General features: G+C 38.5%; 1 protein-coding gene across 3 annotated transcripts in view; it reads left to right on the top strand.

Moving 5' to 3' along the window:
• The window catches only part of MYBPC1 (myosin binding protein C1), a 79,459-nt gene that overhangs the window by 29,502 nt on the left and 26,133 nt on the right, over positions 1 to 23,824 (top strand). For all 3 annotated transcript variants that reach the window (XM_064456559.1, XM_064456550.1, XM_064456569.1), the window contains exons 4-16: positions 4,891 to 4,995; positions 6,427 to 6,575; positions 6,924 to 7,041; positions 8,339 to 8,390; positions 10,026 to 10,082; positions 13,610 to 13,776; positions 16,001 to 16,133; positions 17,749 to 17,873; positions 18,956 to 19,061; positions 19,368 to 19,534; positions 20,594 to 20,756; positions 21,991 to 22,097; positions 23,321 to 23,454. In XM_064456559.1, the coding sequence (XP_064312629.1) occupies positions 4,891 to 4,995; positions 6,427 to 6,575; positions 6,924 to 7,041; positions 8,339 to 8,390; positions 10,026 to 10,082; positions 13,610 to 13,776; positions 16,001 to 16,133; positions 17,749 to 17,873; positions 18,956 to 19,061; positions 19,368 to 19,534; positions 20,594 to 20,756; positions 21,991 to 22,097; positions 23,321 to 23,454 (1,583 nt within the window). The remainder of the gene's footprint in view (positions 1 to 4,890; positions 4,996 to 6,426; positions 6,576 to 6,923; positions 7,042 to 8,338; positions 8,391 to 10,025; positions 10,083 to 13,609; positions 13,777 to 16,000; positions 16,134 to 17,748; positions 17,874 to 18,955; positions 19,062 to 19,367; positions 19,535 to 20,593; positions 20,757 to 21,990; positions 22,098 to 23,320; positions 23,455 to 23,824) is intronic.

Genomic DNA, 23,824 nt, shown 5'->3' with positions numbered 1-23,824 from the left:
ATATATCTAGTTTATTCTAGCCTTTCAAATGCTACATTGATAACTTTAATTTTTTTTACCATTAGGCTTTTAAGACACTAAGACTTTTTGCATATTTTTATCAGAATCTGGTATCTCTGAGGTTTCTAATCAACACCTAAAATGCAGAGAGATGTAGGAGACTCTTGTAAAAATAGTCTTTACCTTATTCTGGTTTTCTGATATTCATGATTGCAGCATTTCAGGTTTAATGTGAGTTTCATGGGTTTTTTTCAGGCTTTTGATTTATATAAATATATACCTCAATGTACTCTATGAGATTAAACATTCTAAAATATCTGAATAACAATTGCTTGTAGTGATTTAATACCTGATGATGGTCAACTTTTAGTATGATTAAAAGGAAAATCCAGGGTGATTATAATAGTTCTGTCCTTATTTTAAATTATTCTCCTATAATATGGGAAAAAATTAGTTGTTTGTCCCTTCCATTTTAAATTAATATTCTGGTACAGAAATTACGAAGTAAAAATAGGGGGGACTATTTTTAACTGTTGCATATCTTGATTTAATGACACTGAATGTATATATGGTGCACATTTTAATTGCAGACATGGACATCAAAGAAATGGCATCTTCCTCAGGTCAGATACGTGATTGACCTTGATTTCATTGTGGCTTTTTTGTATTTACTGTGGATTACACCTCTAACAAACAGAACCACTCAGCAGCTTTCATATAAACTCATGATTTAATAATAGATCACAGTCCACATCTCATTTTTCTTTTACGTGCTTGAAACATTAAGGTTTACCATTTCAGCTACTGAATTATGCAAAGCTTTCTTCATCAGTTTGAAGTTTCCATTGTGAATGCTCCTGACTATTAAGATTTCTTTCCCTTTCTTTTGCAGGTTTTACATTTACACATAATTGTTTTAAAGCAGATGATCGTCTGTGCTTTCAGCTTCTTTATGTACTTTTTTGTTTGTATTTCTTTTCACAGATGAAGATGACACTTCAGTTAGTACACCACCAGCAGGTTAGGACTGTGATAGTGCTTTGTGTGTGTATGTATGTATGCATTCTTCTCTTGACTATTAATGAAGAGAGTCCAAACCATCGGACTGATCTCAAAACATATGAATTAAAGTTATGTGAAGTGCCCTATATTGGATTAATCTCTGTTCAGAAGACCTTCATACCAGATAAGTTTCTTTCCAGTCTTGTCTTGAGGACTTTGGTAGCACTTCTGCCACTGGAAGGTAAAATATCAGTTAGCAGCTCTGAAAGCAACTCCCCTCACCTTTTCCTATCAACAAATATGGAGTGCATTTTTAAGGTTAGTCTTGAGAGCAAATTCCAGCATTACAAATAAAACAGATGCTTTATGACTTCAAAGCAGGTTTATCCACATAATTGTCTACCATCTCATCTTAGACTGTATGACTTACAAGGTAGTTTGAACGTACTGCTCCAAGCCATCGCTGCCAAGCTGTCAGATAAAATGCCTTTGGCTGTTGGCAGTAAAAGAAAAGCAACAGAACAGGCATTCATCATGACAGATGTGACATGGGCAAAATTTCTCCATTGTTTGCTCAATATGTTTTTTAAAAATTACCTGTGAATGAAACAGATATTTTTGAACAGTAGAAAACACTTTGCAGTTTATTAAATGAAAAACATGCTCTTTTTATCTTCACTGCCCTAAATGATCACCTTTTTCTTGATATCTCCCAAAAGGATTTGCATTGTTAACTTTGGGCTGAATGCTATCTGCAAAGTCAGTAGCAGTACATTGATTTACAGTAGAGGTCCTCATTGGTAAAAGCTAAATATATAAATAACATTTAAAATTACAAAACCTTAAAATTTAATTTTAACTATTTGTCATTATTTTGCTCAACCTACATAAATAAATAGACTATTTAAATAATTCAGAGTACTCTCCCCTCAGATGAATATTGACCATAAATTCTTCTGTTACCTGGAACTACACAAATCATGAAGAAAACATCAGGTTCAGGGAACCCTTCTGAATATGAACAACTAAAAAGGAAATCTTGAATGGGAGTTAAACTGAACTAATATAGTTTTTCTAGAGAAAAGGGGGAAAGATGTCTGAATTTTTTTCTCAGCTGTTCACTTCCTTTTTCTGGTAATCAAATACTTCCTCATGGGTATCGTCCTAAATATTTTGTCTAATCTTCTTGCATGAAGAATAAATGTTCCTTAAATCCCGACAGTCTGAGGTCAGTTAAGCTGGTGTCATCTGAATTACTCTTCCCTTTCAGATGGGATGTCTAAGCCAACGGAAAGAAAAGATTCAGGTGAGACCTCCTGAAAAACATGTTGAAACAACCCAAATTTTACATAATACAATTATTAATAATAAGTTATTTCTTAAAGATTATATTTCATTTTCATTTAATTGTTTATACAGTTTCAAACTGTAACTGTTGAAATGCTTTTAGGTACCAGAGCAAATAGGTTTCTAGGAGCTAAAGCAGGAGTGAGAGAAGGCCCTGCTGCACAAGACAGGACATCTACCAGTGCTTTACACATACATACATACCTATCTATCTATATCTATTTCTATATAGATAGATACGCAACTATTCCCTTCCTCCTCAGCCTACAGGGTGACAGTGGCTTACCTGAATCCCACACACAGGCCCCAGGAGACTGTAGGAAAAATGGCTTCTTCTCACAGCTCAAAGGACGGTGGGGAAAACTTAGCAAAGTCATAACCTCTTTCTTCCTACTCCGGCAGGTAACACATACTGCACCCACTTTCGTGGTTTCAGGATTTGCAGCCTCTGGAACAAAATGAGCAGCAAGTACTTCAACCATGGTTATTGACTTGGCATAGCTGCCTATGCCAGCCCCTCTGAGCCAACGTCAAGCCCACATTTCGTTCTGTTTGTTTAATAAATAGAAAAACTTTAATATCTAAAAGTGATGATAATATTTAGGTGTTATTTTATGTGGTATCAAATTAATGACTTTATGTAAGCTTCTTCCATTTATTAATATGTTTTTTCCATTTCACCCTGTGGTGTGTTAGGTTTGTTACCGCACATGACCAGTTCCTGTACTGAGCATTGTCATATCATTTTATTCACATCAGTAACTCTCACTTGTTCTTACGTCGTTTCCATATACTAGCATGTTATACTGGCATAATCTAAACATCTAAATTTTAGAGAGAGTATATATAGATGTGTATCTATATATATTTGTGTTCATGTATGTCTGTGTATATGTTTTCATATATGTGTGTATATACATGTATATCTTTACCTGCAAGAAATATTGTACAAGCAGACATATACAGATGTGTTAGGCACACCACCCAAAATTCATTGAAAGACTGAAAGGAGAAGATTTTATAGCAAATCTATCTAGCATTGCTATAGTTCTTTAAAATTCCTAATAGACTTTAGGATAATAAAAACGGTTTGGTTGCATTTTCCCATGGTTGTCATGAGTTGCGTTGCATTCATGAGTGATGGAAATTTTCATGAGTTAAAAAGGTTCCCATATCAATAATGTTTACATAGTAGAAAGACAACTCTGACTTCTGGCAAATGAGTTTCTACAGAAAATATTGAGCAGGGAAAGGAACTTTTCATTTTAAGACCAGGGTTTGTCTAAGTGAGAAGTGTTGTGCGACTCATTCCTCATTTATACTAATTATGAAACCAAAACTGAAAGAGCATTGGATAAACTATAAAAAGCTACCTTTGCTTCTGAAACAATTAGAAGTTCAAGGGGAACAAGGGAGATGCAGCTCTGACTTGAAAGAGACAGATGGCTTTGCTAATTATAGCTGTACATTTCCACATTTGCTCTCCTCTTCAGTACTACCAGGGCAGCATTCTTTACTCAGTTTCCCCTATGCACTGGCCCTAACTCCCCCAAAAAAGGAGATGTGGCACTTGGACTCAACAAGTTCTCATTGGGAATATGAGACACATCCTTTGCGTCTCTATAGAAAGGGAGCAGGTAATGGACAGACATTCACTGCCTTGCTCTCCCTGCTTTTTCTGTTAGGAATCATCTTTGTCGTGGTTTTGCATGTATTTGCCCAAGATGTAACTGCATAGCACAGAGCCAGCCCTGTTCAGATAAGCAGAAAGACCAGAAATGTGCAGCTGTGCCGGCACAGTTCTCTGCCTTGGGGAGACTGTTGACTTGCTTCTTCTCTCAGTACCGTTGTTTCCTCCCAGTTCCAAAATCTCAGTTTCCTGAAGACGAGGTGCTGTGTCTGAACATGTGACACAATCACTTCCATCCGACAAATTATTTATCTGTAAAACATCAGCCTATGCATGGGGCAGGACATGGTATTGACTGATCCCCAAACTCTGCTTCTATCATGGTAAAAGAGAACAAAGTTCAAAAGTAAGTTTCATCCCTGGCCTATTTTGTGGACAAAGAGGAAAAGCTAGCTTGTACAATTGATTGAGTTTGGGCTTGAAAGAGACCCACCAAAACTATGCATCTTATGTGTTTTGTTTGTGCTTACAGCTGTTTGTGTTTTCAGAACCTCCCTCTCCTCTGAAAAACAAAGAGCTGACATTTGTGCATTGGCTCTGTAAAGCACTCATGGTTGAATGCTGATGCCATTCGAGTTGCTCAGTACCCATCTTGGCTGATCAGGTTCCCCTCTCTTCCTCCCTGATAGTTTCATTTTCTGTCACCACAGAGGTAGCATTCTTGCAGGAACTGTATACAATGTGACAGCCAAGCAATGGATGTCAGTGTGAACAAAAATGTGCATATCTTTCAGGACATCTGAAGAGAAGGGTAATAGGGTTAGAGAGTTTAGTAAGTTCAGGTAAGTGTCTTTTGTAGGTAGTCAAATACACTCCGATGACTGACGTTTCCTTCTCTCTCTGCATCTCAGTATGGTCTATTGGAGAAGGAGCTCCAGAAGAGACAGAAAAACGCGATGACTCCCAAAGATCCACTTTATTTATCGAAAAGCCTCAGAGCGGTTCAGTGAGCGTTGGTAAGTGCTTAGAAACAAAATCAAAAGCCACTTCCAGAGAGACAGAGGCAGATCCTGGAAAGGTATGTTCAGTTCCTGTGACACCCAGCTTCTGCCCTCAGCTACAGGTACTTCCACTGATTTTAGCTGGCTGTGAACTCCACTATTTGAAAGCAAAGAGGACTGTACAAAGAGAAGTCAAAACCAATTGTTTAATTCAAGACGAGCTCAAAATATAATAGTTTACTGAGCACCGTGGGTAAGAGGTATAGTTTCTGGAGAAGAGACCTGGTTACTGTGATGTTGTTGGCTGTACTGTTACTGATATGTCAGGAAGATATACCCAAAGGCCTGCAGCGTAGCTTAGAGATTGTCAGGTCAACTTTTGTACCCTACAGCTGTCTGTAGGTTAGCAAGTAAACTAATAGAAGCAGCTCTGTAGGGAAACTGGTAGGGTTACCCGCACTGTAACCATCCTGGGGGATTTGCTCTGGACTAGCTCTGGTTTAGTCTGGTTGTCTACACACCTATTAGCAGTTGGAGCAGAGGTGGTAAGCTTTCAGCACATACCTTTGATTTAATTTCATCCCAGAGGAATCCAGTTCAAGTGCTGTGAGCACTTTCTGTGTTGTGAACCAGAGCACAGTAAATGGGGACAGTTAGGAGGTTTGCATCGAAAGTCCACTCCAAGGTAAAGTAGCTGCACCCTAAGCAGGGTAGCAGCAATGGTGAGATCTTTAGTGCAGGCTACTTAGTATGTCTGCAGTGCTCTTGGATACACTAAGATGTAGTCAGATGGGGGTTTTTTATACATGCCTATTATTTTTCTCAGTTTCTGAGTAGAAGAAGAGCAATTTGGGAGGATTTATTTGGAAAATAAATATAAGGAGTTAACTGTATTCTCCTCTGGAAACCACGAATGTTGGGATGGAAACTCAGCAGGGGCTGGGCAGTGGTGTTCTGAAAATTGAGCTAACTTTTACTATTCCCAAATTATTATTGAGAAGACTCTTTCCCCTCTCTTCTCAGCTTAAAGAATTAATGATAGAAATGCATGAAGATTTCCAGGCTTTCTTTTCCAGACTGGAGTTTATTCATGTTACAGCTCCCTGGTAGCCTAGGAACACCTGTACTTGTTTTAAGCAAGAAAATTCAAATATTGGGAACAAGTCACCCATGGCAACATGGAGTTTTGCCTCAACTAATTTATCCTGCTTCTTCACGTCTCAAGCTCCACATTGACATGGGCAGAAGGCTTCCAGACCCAAAATCACCAATCTTTGTAAGACTGCAGTACTGTCATAGCCTGTGTGACTCCATTTGATTCTTACTGTCACGGTAGACCTAACAGTTGTATACTGGAAGAAGCAGTACTAAAAGAAACTTGCACAGACATGACTGACCAACCACATGTTCCTCAATAATTGCACTATTCTCTTCTCTTTTTAAAAGGTGAGAATATTACATTTATAGCCAAAGTAGAAGCCAAAGATCTTCTCCGAAAGCCAAATGTTAAGTGGTTTAAAGGAAAATGGATGGACCTGGCCAGTAAAGCGGGGAAGCACCTGCAGCTGAAAGAGTCTTTTGAGCGTCACACTAAGGTGTGTCTTTGCTTTTCCTTCTTACAGGGGCAAAGCTCCAAATAGAGCTTAAAGATCAGTTAAGACAACAGGTAGAAATTCAAGAGCGGTGGATTCTAGCCCTGTCTTCCCCATGCAGATTTCAGTAATGATCTCTGACCCTGAGCAGATTCTGCTCTCTCAGCGCAGGACAACTAGTGGTGGGGAAATCAAAGTTTTCTGTTGCCATTTCTGGGTTCCAGATTCTTTCTAGAGCCCTTTATTTGAGTTATTCCTTACTCCTCGTTTAGGTCTGAAAGACTACTCTTTTACTTCCGCTTTGTGCAAATGAATCTCCTACATTAATGAACAATTATGTTTGATTTTTAGATTCACACATTTGAGATGCATATCATTCAAGCTAAGGAAAACTTCGCAGGGAACTATCGCTGTGAAGTATCTTATAAGGACAAGTTTGATAGTTGCTCGTTTGACCTTGAAGTCACTGGTAAGATCCCACTTGTATCTGTAAAGCTTTATAAAGATTTCTCTTTTTTAAACCTGAAATGCCACCTAATTTTGTTCAGAACTTTTAAATGAAGTAAAGCTTAAAGTGAATATTTTTAGCATAGAGCTCAGAGAATTTTATTAAGTGTCTGTAATTTATTATTTATATGAACATTGGGGTAGATAGGATGTGAGACATTTATTAAAAAATTAGAAAAACTGGCAGATAATATTAGTATTGCATTCAAATCAGGCTCTGGCATGCAAGACAGAGAGCTAGGCTTAGGGCTATTCAGAGACCAAGGCTTCTTCTGGCAGCATCTGAGCATAGAGATGAGGAGTGGTCATGCCTCACCAGTGCTTTGCACCCTGCGCTGGCATGGTATAATCATACTCCAGAAGGCTTTCTTCCACTCCTCATCAAAATAAAGAATAGCACAATATGGAGAGCACTGGAAAGTCATATCTTTGTCTACGTCTGTGTTATATAAGGCCTTATTCTGGCAAGTGTTAACCCACAGGCTTATCTTTTCTTCCAAGAGCCGTTCTGCCAGCGCAACAGCGCACGCATACCTGCATGATCAGACAGAGAAAGATGGATGGCTTCCGAAATGCCAGGGCCAGCAGCCAGTGGACAAAATAGTTGCTCACCCTCATGAAGCATGTGCCTAGGCCAGACTGTTCGTTCATCAGTCAGGGGAAGCCGGTCACAGTTAAGGGGACATTTGACAGCTGACTGACAGCCCGAGAGGTGTAGGTAGGTGTGTGTATTCAGAGGCCAGCGAGGCAGGGGCCAGCCTGGCCGCATCCATTCACTGGCTGTGGATCAGAACTACTTAATCTGATTCAGGCTAGCAAAAATAGGTAATTCACACAAGGGGGGATTCATCCTTGCACTGAGAATTGACAAGACTCTGTAGCTTAGAGAAGACTGTCTCCTTCCTCTGATGCTTAGTGTACCGAGAAAGTGCAAGATGTCAGCAGGAAAGAAAGCATAGGGAATGGGAAGACAAAAAGGTCAGAGCCTGTGTATAGGCAGGAAGGGGATAGGAGGGAAACATCAGAGACAGATCTCCTATGCAGAACTGCAGAAAATAGTTCAGAGAAATGCATTAAGTAAACTTAGCTTAGCACTGAATAGCTTTGCATTTATCAGAACTTAATGCCAAAGGAACAGCACAAATTGTGGTCACTTAGTAGGAAACTGAACAGATTTCATATGCCAAATTACATCAATTATACGAATTCCATTAATTTCAAATTATGTGTTTAATTCCTGTATTACTGTCATTTTATAGAATCCTCCCAAGCTGCTCCATCCATTGACATCAGATCTGCTTTCAAAAGAAGGTAACTTCAGTGAACCTATGAAGCTCCTCAGTAAGGGATGCTGGTAGCATGCACAGAACTTGCAACAATCTTGGCAGACAACTGTATCAAGTGTTTTAAAAATATGTTTCTGTAAATAAAGATTAAAGAAGTGGGGCTTAAGGTAGTTGGCAGTGGGTAGAATGAAACAGTTAAAACGCATAGACAGTACATATAATATTAAATACTCTACTGTGGAATTACAGTGTCATTGCTTTAAAGGAAGATGCAATATTTAAGGTAATCAAGTATCTGTTTATTCAGAGGTTTTTAAAATCATATTTTAATTCACTAAAATATTCTACCGCATGTTTCCTGAAAATTGTCAGCTGCAATATGAAAGTTCCTGGTCCCAATCCTGTACTGATCAAAAGCAGTGAGAAAATTCACACTGATTTTGAGATAGGATCTGGCTTTATGTTATCTTACAGTAAAAAAGTGTGTCATAAGGACAACATTACAGAAAAACTGTAACTAATATATTGCAAAGGCCATACGATAAAGCACTATGTCTGAAACCTTTTCCTTTGTTAAGTTACCTGTGTGATAAAATAGCAATTCAAACCAGTACAGACTGTGACAAAATAGGAATTCAAACCAGTATAGATGTCATCTTTACATTTTATGAGAAAACTGTCTTAGAAGGACAGAAGTATTCAGAATGAAAACGTTTTACAAACAGAAAATGAATGCACTTTGTTAATTTACACACACACAAGCAAAGCTGTGTTTCAGAATTGCTTTTATTTAGAGGGATTTGATTTAAAGAGTAAATGCAAAAATATATTACATTCAAGGTGCACTCCTTTCCTGAGCACATTTTAAAAAAATGTAATAACTATTCTGCCAAGCAGATGAAGACACCTGAACATTTTCTGATTTTCTAAATAAAATCTTGCATGCAAAATCTGGGATGAAATATTGGCATCATATGATTTAACATCTGCAGGATTTTGCCCTTACTTTTTACAACTATTAAGGCCATTTATTTTGTCTATATGTGCTTTATAATAAGATATTACTGCTTAAGGTCACATTACACAAAGAAATGCACCTTCAGGGGACTGTGATTCCATCTGTAAAAATGTGCAATGTACCATTTCTTCTTTTTTAACTGATTTCTCCCTTCATTTACAGAAAGGTTAAATCTTAAGTGTAATGCTTTGCAATCAGTATTTGACACAGCTATGCATTGTTAAAAGCACCACCCAGCAACGCAAATCTTTGTTTTATATTTGTAGCAAAAGATCAGCACAAGCCCTTTGTTTTTATACACATAAACTATGGAAATGAAAAACAAAGCTTGTTGTGTTGACTAGCTCACATTTATTTGTGTTACTGAAATCTAACACAAATCTGGGCAAATTTATGTATGCAGTTACAAAAATTTGTCATCGAAGTATAATAACAAACAATACAAACCTTTGTGTTATTTTTCACAAGTGCCTAAGGAAACATAATTCGTGTGAAAAAGAATACAAGTTTGTGTTGATTTTATACCATTATTTGTGTGTCTGTAAAGTGTTGAGTATATGAGACATGTAGAGCGTTTGTAATGTGTGTTGTCCAAGTCTTCCTGTATTAAACAAAGATTTGATCTTTTTCTATTAATAACAGCGGTGATGGACAAGACGATGCAGGAGAACTTGACTTTAGTGGTCTCCTGAAACGTAGGTGAGAACCAAGTGATGCAGTGAGCAGGTGTGGATTGCAAACCGTTAGGTTCGCACACAGAAAAAGTCAGGTGTAGCATTAATAACTTCTTAAGAATTTTCTGACCTTACATTTTTTCAATGTTTCTAACTATCATTCTAGTATAATATGCAAATGTTCAGTTAATTTAAGTGTGCAGAAAAGAAACCTCAGATTTGAGTTCACTGGGAAAGAAGTGAGCCACAACTTAAAGAGGCCAATAACATTTAGTTAACTTGCTATTTCTTTTGTGTTTGCATGGAAGGTAGAGGGAGAGGATTTCCTACGCAGGGATGAGCAGTTCAGAAAATTGAGTCTGGTGCAAGAGTAAAAAACTTCAAGGGTTGAATTTACCTCTTTGGGTACATCTTAATTTGATTTTATAAGCATTGTGATATGAAAAAACCCCATATATCATGCTTTTAAACCACAGACATTGGTATCAATTCTTTATAGCTTTCTGTTTCAATATATGCACACAAATGTTCAATGGTGGCTTATTCAACATAAATGCTGTGATGGAGAAAAACTTGAGTACATGATTCTCTGGTTTGCCTTGAAAATCTGGTGTTATGACAGTTATGCCTCTAGCTATTTCAACCTTAAACCCAGTTTAGTCTTTTAACAGGTTAAGACAAGATAGTTAATTTGTCATTTTTTTAAATTCATCACAGAAATTTTATACGCCATGGAAGTCAATGGCAACTCACCACAGAGAACTGGAAAAGAAAAATCCTTTAGCTCGTTTACCACTTACTCTGAAAGAGGAAAACACAATCTGCAGTATTAATTACATAAAAAGTTCACAATGGGCTCATGGGCTATGGTGGTGAGGGTAGTATTTATAAGCAGCTAAAGCAAAGAGGAAAGGCTGACAGTAAAAGTAGGCAGTGAAAGAATTACCTGAACCAATTCAAATCCACCAGGTCTTTGGTTTTTTAGTCTTCTCATCCCTAATTAGGATCTTCAGTTTGACTTTTTATCATACTAATACAACTTACCATGACAGTTCTCATGACTGCCTGTGGGGTGTTTTATTAGCAACATGAGAGTTGCATGTAAGAGGTCTTGGTGTTTTTGTGGAAAGAGAAATGTGGTTTAAGAGACACTATCACTTCACTAACAAGTTACGTGCATGTTTTGTAAGATAAATACTGTATAGCCATATAAACATAGTATACCTATCATGTGGTTAATGGGCAAAGCAAACTTAGTTTTTAAACACCAGTATTTAATATTGGTCAAATCGTTTCATCATCTCCTTGCTTCAGGCACTGAAATGCAACCTCACACTTCTGAGATTAATTGAATAAGATTGCTAGTTAAGCCCCAGTGTGGATATTTTTATGAAGACAAATACCTTTTCATTTCAATTTTTTCAAGAGGCACTGTTGCAGGTGCATTCCTTCTCTTTTGTATGGTTATATTACCAAGAAAAGAGCTAGAACTTTTCACCTGTGGTGCATAATACTTGAAATATGTTTTTAAAAAAAACCCTAAATGCATAGAATCTACATACTGCCTATTTTCTAATTTCGTGCTGGTCTTGCAGGAAGACAAACCAGTTCTTATCTCAGTAAGCCGCTCTGTGACTGGTTATGCTTCGTCAATGCAATGGGTCAGTAATGGCACGAAATTCCAAAAGGCACAAGATCTCAAAGACACTCAAACATTTAGGTGCTTTTTTTTTTAAAGTACATCTTTCAATGAAATGCACGTTTTTGGGGAAAAGACCTGAAAGTAATTTTGTAGAGAGGTCAATCTGTTTAGAAAATACCAAGCACTGCTTGCCCACTACCCACAGCAGAAACTACTGTGGCCTCAGAAAAAAAGTTCGTTTGCCGTGTCATAATTTGTTCTCCAGTTATGAAAGAGGAAAAAGAGTCTGGAATTAATTATTTCGAGCTGGTTGAAAATCAGGATACTCTAACCAATCCTCATTCTCAACTGCTGCCTGATTTAAAGGGGTACATTATCTCAGTTCCCATGGAGTGTACCTCTCCTTAGCACGGACCCGCATTGCATGGCAAGCGGCCAGCCCTGGGAGAGGAGAATGCCACCCCATGGGGTGTGTCAGCTTTTACATATGTTTGCAAGCTGATCTCGACTTGCCGCCATGCAGAAGGAATCTCACTGAAACGCCAGTGTCACTGTACATAGCCACCCTCCAGAAAGCATGAGCACAAATAAAAGTAAAAGGAATGAAACATAAAATTACATACCTGAGATTGTCTAACAATAATTCTAAGATAACAATGTAAGTATTTCAAAGACTCCTCAGTGAGAAGCTTTTTTCCTGTTTAAAATAACACTGGCATATTACAAAAATTAGTAAAACTCGTGGATTTAACAGCAAAATGGTTTTCCATGGTTCTTCATCCAACCATGCAGAGATTCTCAGGGGCCCCCAGTGCTATTTCCGTATATGTTAAAGAAAATCCTCTGCCAGACTTGACAGAGCTCAGCTCTAACACTGCCTCACTCCAAAACTCAGTCTTATTTTTATTTCCCAAAGGTTTATTTTCTCTCTCCGTTCTCAAAAGTACTGATTCCATTAGACCAACTATATAAAATCAGAATGATCCTGGTCTGATCCTAATAAACTTACAGGAAAAAATGTCAAAATTTCTGCCCCAATTCCTGGATTGTTCTAGCAGTTTACTTTTTTGAGCTAAACTGTCAATCTCAAAGATTATCATTTTGTTAAGATGCTTCCATTGTTCCTCACTTAATGGCTGCCACTGTGGAAATAATTATACTTCTCTTTGCTGGTTGTCTTAGCCTGGAGTTGCAGATAGTAAATATGGTATTGAAACTTCTGTATAAAGGTAATGCTATTCACACGGGCCTCTGAAAACAATTCCTGCTCTTAAGACTCTTAAGCATGGAAGCCAACAGATCCATCTTCCAAGTCCAAGCTGGTGTGGAAAGCTCCAGTTCCTATCCATATGCCAACTTTAAGTAACTCTGAGAAGCACTGGTGTAACTATAAACAGGCCCAGATTCCCTTGGATTTCAGTGCCCTTTCATTGGTCACCCCTAGTGGCAGTTTCAGGAGCCCAGGATTTGAAAACATTTTTATGTAATTATGAAATTTATGGATTAGTCTCAGATCTCAGCAATGCCGTCATAAATTGTAACTGATTCCACTCAAGTTACAACAGATAAAACTGATTTAAGTGGGATTACGCCATATACTATTATAGTACTACATTTTCAAACTGTATTTTTTTAAAATAATGAAGCAATATAAAAACTTTCATAACTGATTACATCAGAAAAGGCCAAATTAAAACTTATACCCAAATTCAGTCTTGAAGGAGTGTAAAGGTGCGAAAGTAATTCTGAGCTGTTCCACTCATGCCAAGTGAAATAAAAAAATACGATGGCAGCCTTCAAAATTTGATCAAAACATTTCTAACCTCACCACAGATTCAGCTCCATCTTTATTTATGGTGTGATAAAGCCTCGCTAACTCTTCTTCCATAATTTTATTTTGCTACTGTTAGGGAGATTAAACAGCAAGAGGAAGAACCTGAGGTAGATGTGTGGGAGCTCCTGAAGAACGCGAATCCCAGTGAATATGAAAAGATTGCTTTTCAGTATGGTATCACTGACCTGAGAGGCATGTTAAAGCGTCTGAAGCGCATGCGCAGGGAAGTGAAGAAGAGTGCAGGTATGAATAAGGAAGAATATTTTTATGTTCAGTAGTCAAGTATAAGTGTCCACCTTAAAAACCCAAACTTGCTTCATTTCCATGTAAGGGGCCTTGCATGCTACAACTCAAGCCTTACTATGGCAAGGAGTTAATCAGAAGATTACTTTGGTCCACTGTGGTTAGTGTAAACACCTTATCCCATTCAGTGTTTACCAAAAGCATCCTTCCCTCTTCGCCAAACAGTAGCTCCAACTGGAGCAAAGTCCCCCCAGTTGTGTGGAAAGGTGCTACCTGACCAAACAGTGTGGAAATTAGACCTGAATATTAATAGCTTCTGCTCTAAAATAGAGTCACTCCAAACACATTGTTTGCTCTTCATAATTTGATTTTGCACTTAATCTGACATTACTCTGAAATCCCAGCTGTATTAAAAACCCTCCACCCTGTGCTGGGTGAGGACGTTCAGGCCTGTCTTTTCCCATCTACCTTACTGAATAGTGTGAGTGGTGTAATACATACATAAATATAGTATATGTGTATATATGTATATAAAATATATGTATATGTTGCGTAACATGTACGCACACATATATAAACACAACACACTATTCATTATACTTCAGTGGCATTTGCTTGTCCCTGGAGAGCTCTTCAGAACTGGAAGCAATATCTGCTGTTCTACTCATTGCCAGGAGGAGTCCCTTTTGTGTAGGTGAAATCCTCCACAAATCCAGCTGTAATCCAGCTGCCTGATATAACCTCTCTCTTTATCCATTATGTCACATCATAACATGTTTTTTGTTACTACACAATAATTTTTGTTTATATTTTTCATTTGCTGGTATAACTGATTCTGGCCACAGTTGAGGGAGGGAGAAATGGAGTCAATGGGCTTTGGGGGAGCCACTGGGGCAGTTTCTGTACCCAGTGGCGCTCTCAAAGGGGTTGAAGCCCAGGGAAACTTCTCACCTTCCTCGAGGAGTCTGGATTAGAGCTGGATGCTGGGGCAGGAATTGAGTGGCTGGCAGGAGGAGCTGCCCTCTACCCAGGTGCATCATATGGAAGTGCCTGAATGTTTTACTGGGAAAGCGGTATTTCAGCACCTGGGACTGTTCTGTCTGGACCCTCTCCCCAGTTCCCTTTTGAGTAGGATGGAGCTGCCAGCCATATCAGGATTTTTCAGTGGACAGGGTTTTCCCCACAGTAGGAGGGGCTCTAGACGTTGGGAAAATGTCTATAGTAGTCACAGGATGAGAGTTGGGTGTTCTTCCCCTCACACTACCTTTATTATAAATTGGAAACTTTTAGACTGCAACAAGATACATAAAAATCATTTTCAGACTTAATAACTCCACTCGTGTCAATATATTCGGTCTCCTGCAATCAGACATATGCATTATATAAACCTTAGCAGAAATTGATTACTTAGTTGTGAGCAATTCGTTTCAGACACCATTTATTTATTTATTTTTGAGCCACAGATATCTGCTCCCCTGGGTCTACCTTTTGTGGCTGGCAATATCTAAATGTTGATGTTAAAGTGTTCTGAAATGTTTGAGTTGAACGTGGCCTTACCTTGCCCAGAACAACTTTATACATCTCAGAGAACCTTTTTGAAAAACCCCATTAGGATTCACAGACTGACAACTTTTGTCTGGCTTCAAATATTTTTGTAAATTTTTTGCAGCTGTAACAATTATCACAAGTGGAACTGCAATCTACACCTTGCAACCTACAGAAAGAATCAGGAAAGCTAATTTGACTTTTAGACAAACCAATGTGTTTATTCTGAGAGTGGGAATCTCTATAGGAATTTTAGCTTAAAACTCCCTGTTAACTTGAGTGGCGGTTCTAACAGAGAAGGCCTTTGTAACAGATTCATTGTAAATAATTCCATGGCACCAGCTGTATACCATTTTAATCTGACATAGCACTTCTAAGCAAGCTGTCAAAGCTGCATCTACCCAATCCTATTCAGAATATAGTCACATTGCAAGGTCATGAAGTGATACTACCCTGAACTTCATCAGGATAGTCAGATCCGCATAGCTTTGCGCTTATTGTAATGTTGCTGTAAAATAAACTGATTCATGTGAACTAGCCTAAGAATATAGAGTGATGCATAACATTGTGTGCAGGTATTCTGACAGCTTTGATGAGATTTATGCAATGTCTTTTCAGCATTCATATTCTTACTCATTTTCTGATCTTCTTTTATAATAATACTTGGCTTCCACAACAGCTTTTTCCAAGGGTCTTGATCCTGCATATCAGGTGGACAAAGGAGGTAAAGTGAGGTTCATGGTGGAGCTAGCAGATCCAACAGTGGAACTCAAGTGGTATAAAAATGGCCAAGAAATACGACCAAGCGCAAAGTAAGTGGTTTTATTGTATGTAAGCAATAAAATGGGTACACGCGTACTTCCTTGACAAGTGCGTTCCATAGAGCTATCTCTTTGCTCAGGTTGCACTAATTTTATTTCTGAATTTTGTTATATGTAAAAAGTATGTAAATGACGCTATATTGCCCATGACCCGGAAAAGTCCACTGTATGCTAAATGTTAATGCAGATTGGCTCCTTTGTCTCAAGACAAAAGAATTCAAGGTCCTCAACAAAACACAGAGCCATTTTCTACTCTGTAGGTTTTGAAAAATCGGGAAGCACTGTGGGTAAATAAATCTCTTGTCCTCAGTACTATCTCTGAAGGAAGTCGGAATCTTTCCACAGTAGCTGGTTGATAAGAGATGTTTAACATCACACACTTACCCATGTGGCTCAGAAACCACCTGAGGAAAGACAAGCGAGGTTTGTCTCACCTTCCACCACCCGGTTAACACACTGAAGTGAGCAACCTGCCTCAGCTCAAAGTGACTTCAGTCATGGGCAACAGGTCTAGTGTACCCAAGCTGCTTCATCATGTGTATCACCTGCATATTGGTTTACTCTCTGGCTTTATCTAGAAGAAGTGGCTTTTCAGGTGCAGACACCTCAGTACAGGTGGAGCGATGGCTGGAAGTTGAGCCCAGTCCCTCATGTGGGCACAGCCAGCTCTTACCACGGGGTGCAGAAAATCCCATTCCACAGTCAGACACAGTTAGGAATGATGATGTGTAACCAGTAATGCATGGCAATGTAATGTCCCTCAGATGCTGCTCAGCAGCACAATATCCTAGCAACCTTCTCCTTTGGCCCTGTGAAAAAAATAGTAATTAGAAAAAGCCCTCTTACAGAAAAGGAAAATATTTCCTTCATTCTGTTGCTGTGAAAATCAATGAAGGTTTTCAATTAATACTAATAGTTGACAAAAATGCATAATAAAGAGGGTAGCTTTTCTTTAGCCCCTATATCTGCCATGAGCACTTCAGAACTGTTTTGCAGGCAGCTATGTGGATACCTCTCCAGCAGAAGGACCTGGATTGAATGCTCTAGTGCATTTCTTCCAAGCTGCTGAAGCAGCTGTTAGATGCTAATGAGCTTTGGTCATTACAAACCTGGAGCAGATCTAAACTGGTGACATAAAGGTGACAGGCTCCATATCCCATTACCAAAACCCCATATCCCATTACTGATCTCTTGTGCCATCTGGCCTACCAATAATATTAACTTCTTAACTTCAGCTATTATTATACTTCACAAAAATGTCAAGAGTGTTGGAATGAGGACGGTGTCCTGTTACTGGTTATTTTCATCTTTACTCATCTAGAGTTTCCGACTCCACTTTATTTGCCATCCTTTAGAGCCTGCTCAATTTTGTATTTTTTCATATCACCCAAGCCTGGGATTTTGGAACAAGCCAGAAGATGCTCGTTGTCACTCTGAAAAGTCTATGACAGTTTTGTTGAATCCTGGAAATTGCTTCCCAGGACAATTTTTCCAGTTCTGTGTAAAAACCAGAATTTTCACATCTAATAATCCCTAAAGCACTTTCTACATAAGAGGGGTCAAGCAGTTTTGCTAATGTATCTTTGCTGTATTCCTGTTCAAACAGATACATTTTTGAGCATAAAGGCAACCAGCGAATTTTATTCATCAATAATTGTACGATGACAGATGATGCTCGCTATTATGTAACAGCTGGTGATGAGAAATGCTCCACGGAACTGTTTGTGAGAGGTAACTGTCAGCTTGCTCCCATTTCACCTGCTGTAGTGCCGCTTCTTTGACTGCAACAGAAACTAACGGGGAGGGCCTGACTCAGTATATTTTTATATGTTCATTAGCAGCCCTTAGGATCACTCTGTATTTCAGTGTTCCCTGACCATTTTTTAGCTCACCCTGTATTTAGTAATTTAGTGAAATCCCTGAAATGGGGATATGGTTGATTTCACCCTATGCATTGGGATCTAGTGGGGCTGCAGTCCCCCTCATAGTTTTAAAGCCATTTTGGAGACTCATTTGTCATAGAGTTGGCTTTCCCTAACACCACACTTAGGTACCTGATGACCCTGATACTCTTGGTCCACCTGATCTGTTTCAAGCTCCCTCAGACCAGGCTTTCTAGCAATTTTCATTCCATCTGCACAGATTTAAGGGAAGACTCTATCAAAAGCTATGAATGGGTGGACATTTCTTCAGCCTTTTTGCTCCCCCATTGTTGATAATCTTATTGATAATATTCATGGCATGACTCACATATACACAACAAATCAAATAGAAAAACAAAACTTACAGTGAGAGAAAAAAAAAAATCCAATATTTCAGAAAGCTATTTAAAATAATGGAGCCCATTGCCCTTATAAATATCATAGGATAACTGTTGTACATTCTCTTGCTATTAAATAAACTTGAGTTTTGATGGCAGGAATGGATGAAACCAAAAAGGGCACTGCGTTATGTCATCAGGTCGGCTTATAATGGGCTATAGGACCTAATGAAAGTGCAGCTTTATGAGAAGGCGCTCAGTGGGAGGTAGGAGGGGAGTGTCAGCTTCTCATGTCAACTTGCCTGGACAAATTGTCAGTAAAAAGGGATGCAAAGCAGATATTAATCTGAACAAATGTTATTTTTTTTATTTAGCACATTTCCTACTAGCATCTTAATGAGCAATCACTTTTCTGATTTAAGGCAGAAAAAGCTGCAGGGAGACTGGTATTAGAATTTTAAAGTAGTCTCATCTTCTGAAGCATGATTTTCAAAACCTCTTTCACTTAGTTTTCCCTCTCAGATTGTAAATCTGTAATTTTCTCTTTCCAAAGATCCTCCAATTTTGGTGACCAAAGGCCTGGAGGATACCAGTACCTATGTTGGTGAACGAGTAGAACTGAGCTGTGAAGTGTCTGAGGATGATGCAAATGTGAAATGGTGAGCCACACTTTGAACAGATACTGTTTTCCTTCATAATAAAACGCAGAATATTTTAATTGTTGGCAAAAATGTAGACAGCTTTTTCTATAACAATAAACCTGAAAAATGTTAAGAAAATGTCAAGAAAACATTATTCAAAAATGCAGCAACAGCAAAATATCTTTACACATTCATGGATGAGTTTATTTAACCTTTTCGTGTGCCTTAAGACTTATAAAGTCTTCTCTGGAAGTTTCAGTCTATGGGAGTCATATTTGCACAGGACATCTATTGGAAAAAAAATCATTCTTTGCTTTCCATTAGGTTTAAGAATGGGGTAGAACTTACCAATGAACCTAAATCTCGGTATCGAATCAAGGTTGAGGGTAAAAAGCACACTTTGATCATAGAAGAAGCGGCAAAAAATGACAATGCAACTTACTCTGTGATGACAACTGGAGGCCAATCAGAAGCTAAGCTTTCGGTTGATTGTAAGTATCACCTACATTGCTCTTGAATTCATATGTCACAGTTTACTAGCTTACAGAAATAAATAATTTGCTTGCCTTTTCCTGGGGCTTTAAAGGGAGACTTAACTTCCATACCAATTTCTTTGCTGCAGATCTCCAGAACAGTGACTTTCCTTTAGATGCTCTTTGCAGTAACAAGCAGTGAACTAGTCCTGCTTTGAGGATTTTCCAACTGGTTTCCTATAAAACACTGCCTTTCCCATCACTCTTTGTTTCCTATGTCAGATTATAGTCAGGGATATTTACTGCATACACGTGGTACTGTGTGTTCAGCCTGGACTTTGGTCTACAGCATCTAATCTTCCAGGAAGTGCAAGTAAACTGGGGCACCAGTTCTCAGACTCAAGTTTTACAAAAGCTAGTAATATTAATATCTGTGGCTATTTGTAGGGTGAGTTATGGCAGTTTAGCAAACATGAGAGCAAGTAGTGTATGAAGTTAAGCTTAATGGCCAGTCAGCCTTTGCTACCAGCCTGAAAAAACAGGTTGAGAACTACAGTCCCCACTTGTGATGAAATACTTCGGTAAGTCTCCAAATTATCTCAGCTCAGCTGGCAGACCTTTGGGAGCAGTTAGATAGCTGTTAGATCACAGGAAACGTAGGTTGTAATCCCTTCTAGTGCATAGGTCTGGGGACACAGGTCTTTCGCTTCTTTGAAAGTTTCTTACTGGACTCTGGGGGATAGAAGCACCCTACATCCAGCACCTAAACACCAGAGAGGGGACAGCACTGAGATTGTGCTCCTTGGCTTAGTTTTTCTACTGGCAATATCCATGCAGTTGCCCCAGTCAGGGCATGGGTATTTTGGATCACCCTCTCTAAGGCATCAGACTGCATGAAAAGAGGTTAATCTATGTAGCTTACATGTACATATTACTGGTATTTGGACTTGAAAACTTTATTATTTGAGGTATTTTTCTTATTTGAAGACTATTGTGATCGCTAGCAGTAGCTCTGTGACAGAATCGTGAGCTATTGTTTGATATTAGCATTAACATCTCTACTTCTGTTTTCCTAAGTGAGACCACTGAAGATATCACTTGCACTACAAGACCAGACTGTGAGACTTGGACAGGAAATCCACCTGAAGTGTGAGATATCTGAGAATGTGGAAGGGAAATGGTACAAAAATGGGCAACTGGTCGAAGCTAGTGACCGTGTAAAGCTTTATCACAAAGGAAGGTAAGCCTGTTGTGTATTAAATTGACTTTTGATGGAATGACACTGTAGAGATGTGCCAATATGTGGATTACTTCACTGAAAATTATCTGGTAATCAAGTAAACCTCTGTCCCTCAAAGAAATATTTATTTTTATAATCATAAAATCCTTGTCTCCTTGCCCCCTTTCATCTTGTGTCTTTTGGCTGTGGAGGACAATAATCAAATGCTTGATCCATTTAAGTTCAAGCTATTAATTTTTCTTGACATTGTTGTTGCTGTTAGTATGGGATATTAAGTAGTAACGTAAAACAATTGTTAGGCATTATTAAAAATGTCTGGTTTTCTGATAGCTTCTGTTTGTGTCAACTCAGACCATGTATCTCTGCCCATGCAAAGTGTGTAGAGATATCAGGTTCCTTTGCATTTATAATCCGTACTTTTCCACCAAAAGTTTGTCAGTTTAAAAAAAAAAAAAAAAAAAAGGTAAACCAAAACCAGCGTCCTTTTCACTTCAGCTTAGCAGACCATTCTTACAGCTGGGAACTGCACTTGTGAAGATGCTCCTAAACAGGCTATGAAATGATTGCATTGATTCAATAACGCTTGCTAAGTCACAGGAAGGGACAAGTGCCAGCTGTGCAATGACCCCTTGGACTCACATAATGTTAAGGAACTCCCCACAACCCATGTAGGCCCATAGGGTGAGGTGAGGGAAAGGGGAGCAGGAAGGGCACAGAGGTGAGTCCTACCTTCAGCAAAGCTTAGCCACAGCCAGTGACAGGAGAGCAAAAATATGATCATACTGGAAGACACAGTTAGGTAGTAAAAGCATCATATGCTTTCCTCACCAATTTTTTTACTCTGGCGAACAAATAGTAGATTGGATCCTGTCACAAACAATGGTCTAACAAAAGTCAGAACATTATCACAATGAGATCACCTAAAGATTTCTTCCTGAACAACAAAATTACAATCTAATGGCAGCAGCTCAGAATCCCTGTGTCAAGATTACACTCCTGTATTCTTCCACTTCTGTGTTCAAACAAAAATTATTAAAACTAGTTACATTAGTTTGGTGGGTGTCTCAATAATATTTTGTACAAATCAGCTAAAATACCACTAAGCAGCCAGCAAAATTTTCAGTCAGTAATTTTACACACTTGCACAGATATCCTAAACTTTTCACAGCTTTTTTCTTAGCTTCAAGCAGTCTTCAAAAATAATTTACACTGATTTCTCTTTCATTTTTTACAGAATCCACAGATTTGTTATAGCGAGCGCTGCTGTTGATGATGAGGGTGAATACATGTTTGTACCAGATGCCTATAATATTAATATTCCATGCAAAGTGCATGTTGTGGGTAAGTATATGGCACAATGACTTATATATAGCATCTCTTTCTCTCACCTTTGGAAATTAAAAGCAGTGCGAAATACCCTTGATTACAATCAGTTTGTTTCCTCTGAGCAGGCATCTACCACAGAAAACAGACCCGCTGCTTCGGCAAAGTGCGAGCTAGTCAAAGAGTGTTTTGCCTGTGCTCAGGATCTGCTCATAGTTTGCAAGCCTGGGGGAGCTCCTGGGGAAGGCTTCTTGATGTTGCATTCCTAAACCTAAACCACTACTAAGAGTTTGTGTAAAATACATGCTGCAATCCCCTTTTCAGATATACAGTGTTGTCTTCTTTGAAGAATTGGCTTGCTGACATTTCAAAATGTGATTTGGTTGGGTAAAAGAGAAGTTAAGTAGGTACATATTCCCTAAATACATCAGATGATCTCTAGAGAGTAAAATGTTTCTGGTCAGTTTTTATTCACTCAGCAAAACAGAAGGCTTGTTAATGATCCCAGTCATTCAAACAAAAATAAAACAAGGCATCGACTCTTCCCACAGCAATACCTCACTGGCTTTCAACTGCAACCAGTGACTTGGAAGTCAAAAGGAGAGCAATATAAATGCCCACAGTCTTAGAAAATATGGTTTGTAACTGAAGCTGAAAGAAGTGGGATATCTGTGTTAGGAAGGTTGAGGAGGAATCAAGAGGGAAGGGGTACTGGAGGGTATGCTTACAGATATAACCTTCCAATACATTAAGAAAAGTTGTAGGAGGATATTCATCAGTTGTTCTCCAGACACATGGGGTACAACGAAGGTGACCATTTCATTTTCAGAAAAAGGTTTTGGGTTAAGAAAACTTTTAAACTCTAAGAACAGTGATGTCTGAAGGGTGATAACTCCAAGTGTTGAAGAAAGCCTGCAACGGAAATTCTCAAGAGCCACTTAGAGGAAATCTCTCTCAGAAGTTACCTAAATATGCAAAATTCTGCCTCAGAAAGATTTTTTTATGGTCCTACTATTCCAAAATTTCTATGGTGCTATGATTTATTTTTCATCAGACAACTATTTTCTTCCAAAAAAATGTCTTCACAAATATTCTTCCAAACAAAAAATACATTAACTACCAAAATACCAGGAAAATACAAAACATAGAGCATGCTTCTCTATGTTGCAGACCTGCGCCAGGTCACTGAACTCTCAGAGTGGCAGCCACATGGCAAATTTGGACAATCTCTCCTTTTTCAGATCCTCCTAAACTCCACCTGGATGGTCTTGGGGAAGGTAACACTGTGACAGTAGTGGCAGGAAGCAAGCTACGACTTGAGATCCCCATCACTGGCGAGCCAACTCCAAAAGTCATGTGGAGTAAAGGGGACAAGGTACATTGTCATTATAGACATTTCTTTAGCTTAACAAGGGGACTTTTACTTAAAAAAATAACATTTAGCCTTGTGAAGTAATTGATTTTAATGGCAGAAAATAAGAAGGAGATGCATTTTATCTAAAAATCTCTCCTCACTCAAAAAAGAAGGGTAAAATGGATAAATATAATTTAGTGTTTTGTGGGGTCTTTTTGAGGAAAGGCTGAAATTAACAAAGTGAAATTTCATTTCATGAAATTAATGAAATTAATGATACAGTTTTGCTATAAATAAATTGTAAAGGAGAAGGACATAGGAGACGCAGATGAAAACTAGTGAAAATCTACCAAATGGCTACTTCTTCTGTACATACTGCCCAGAACAGCTG

The sequence above is a fragment of the Phalacrocorax carbo genome, chromosome 1 (genome assembly GCF_963921805.1).
Source record: "Phalacrocorax carbo chromosome 1, bPhaCar2.1, whole genome shotgun sequence".
Taxonomy (NCBI): Eukaryota; Metazoa; Chordata; class Aves; order Suliformes; family Phalacrocoracidae; genus Phalacrocorax; species Phalacrocorax carbo.
Note: the sequence above shows the minus strand (reverse complement) of the source record. Positions and strands in the feature narration are given on the sequence as shown.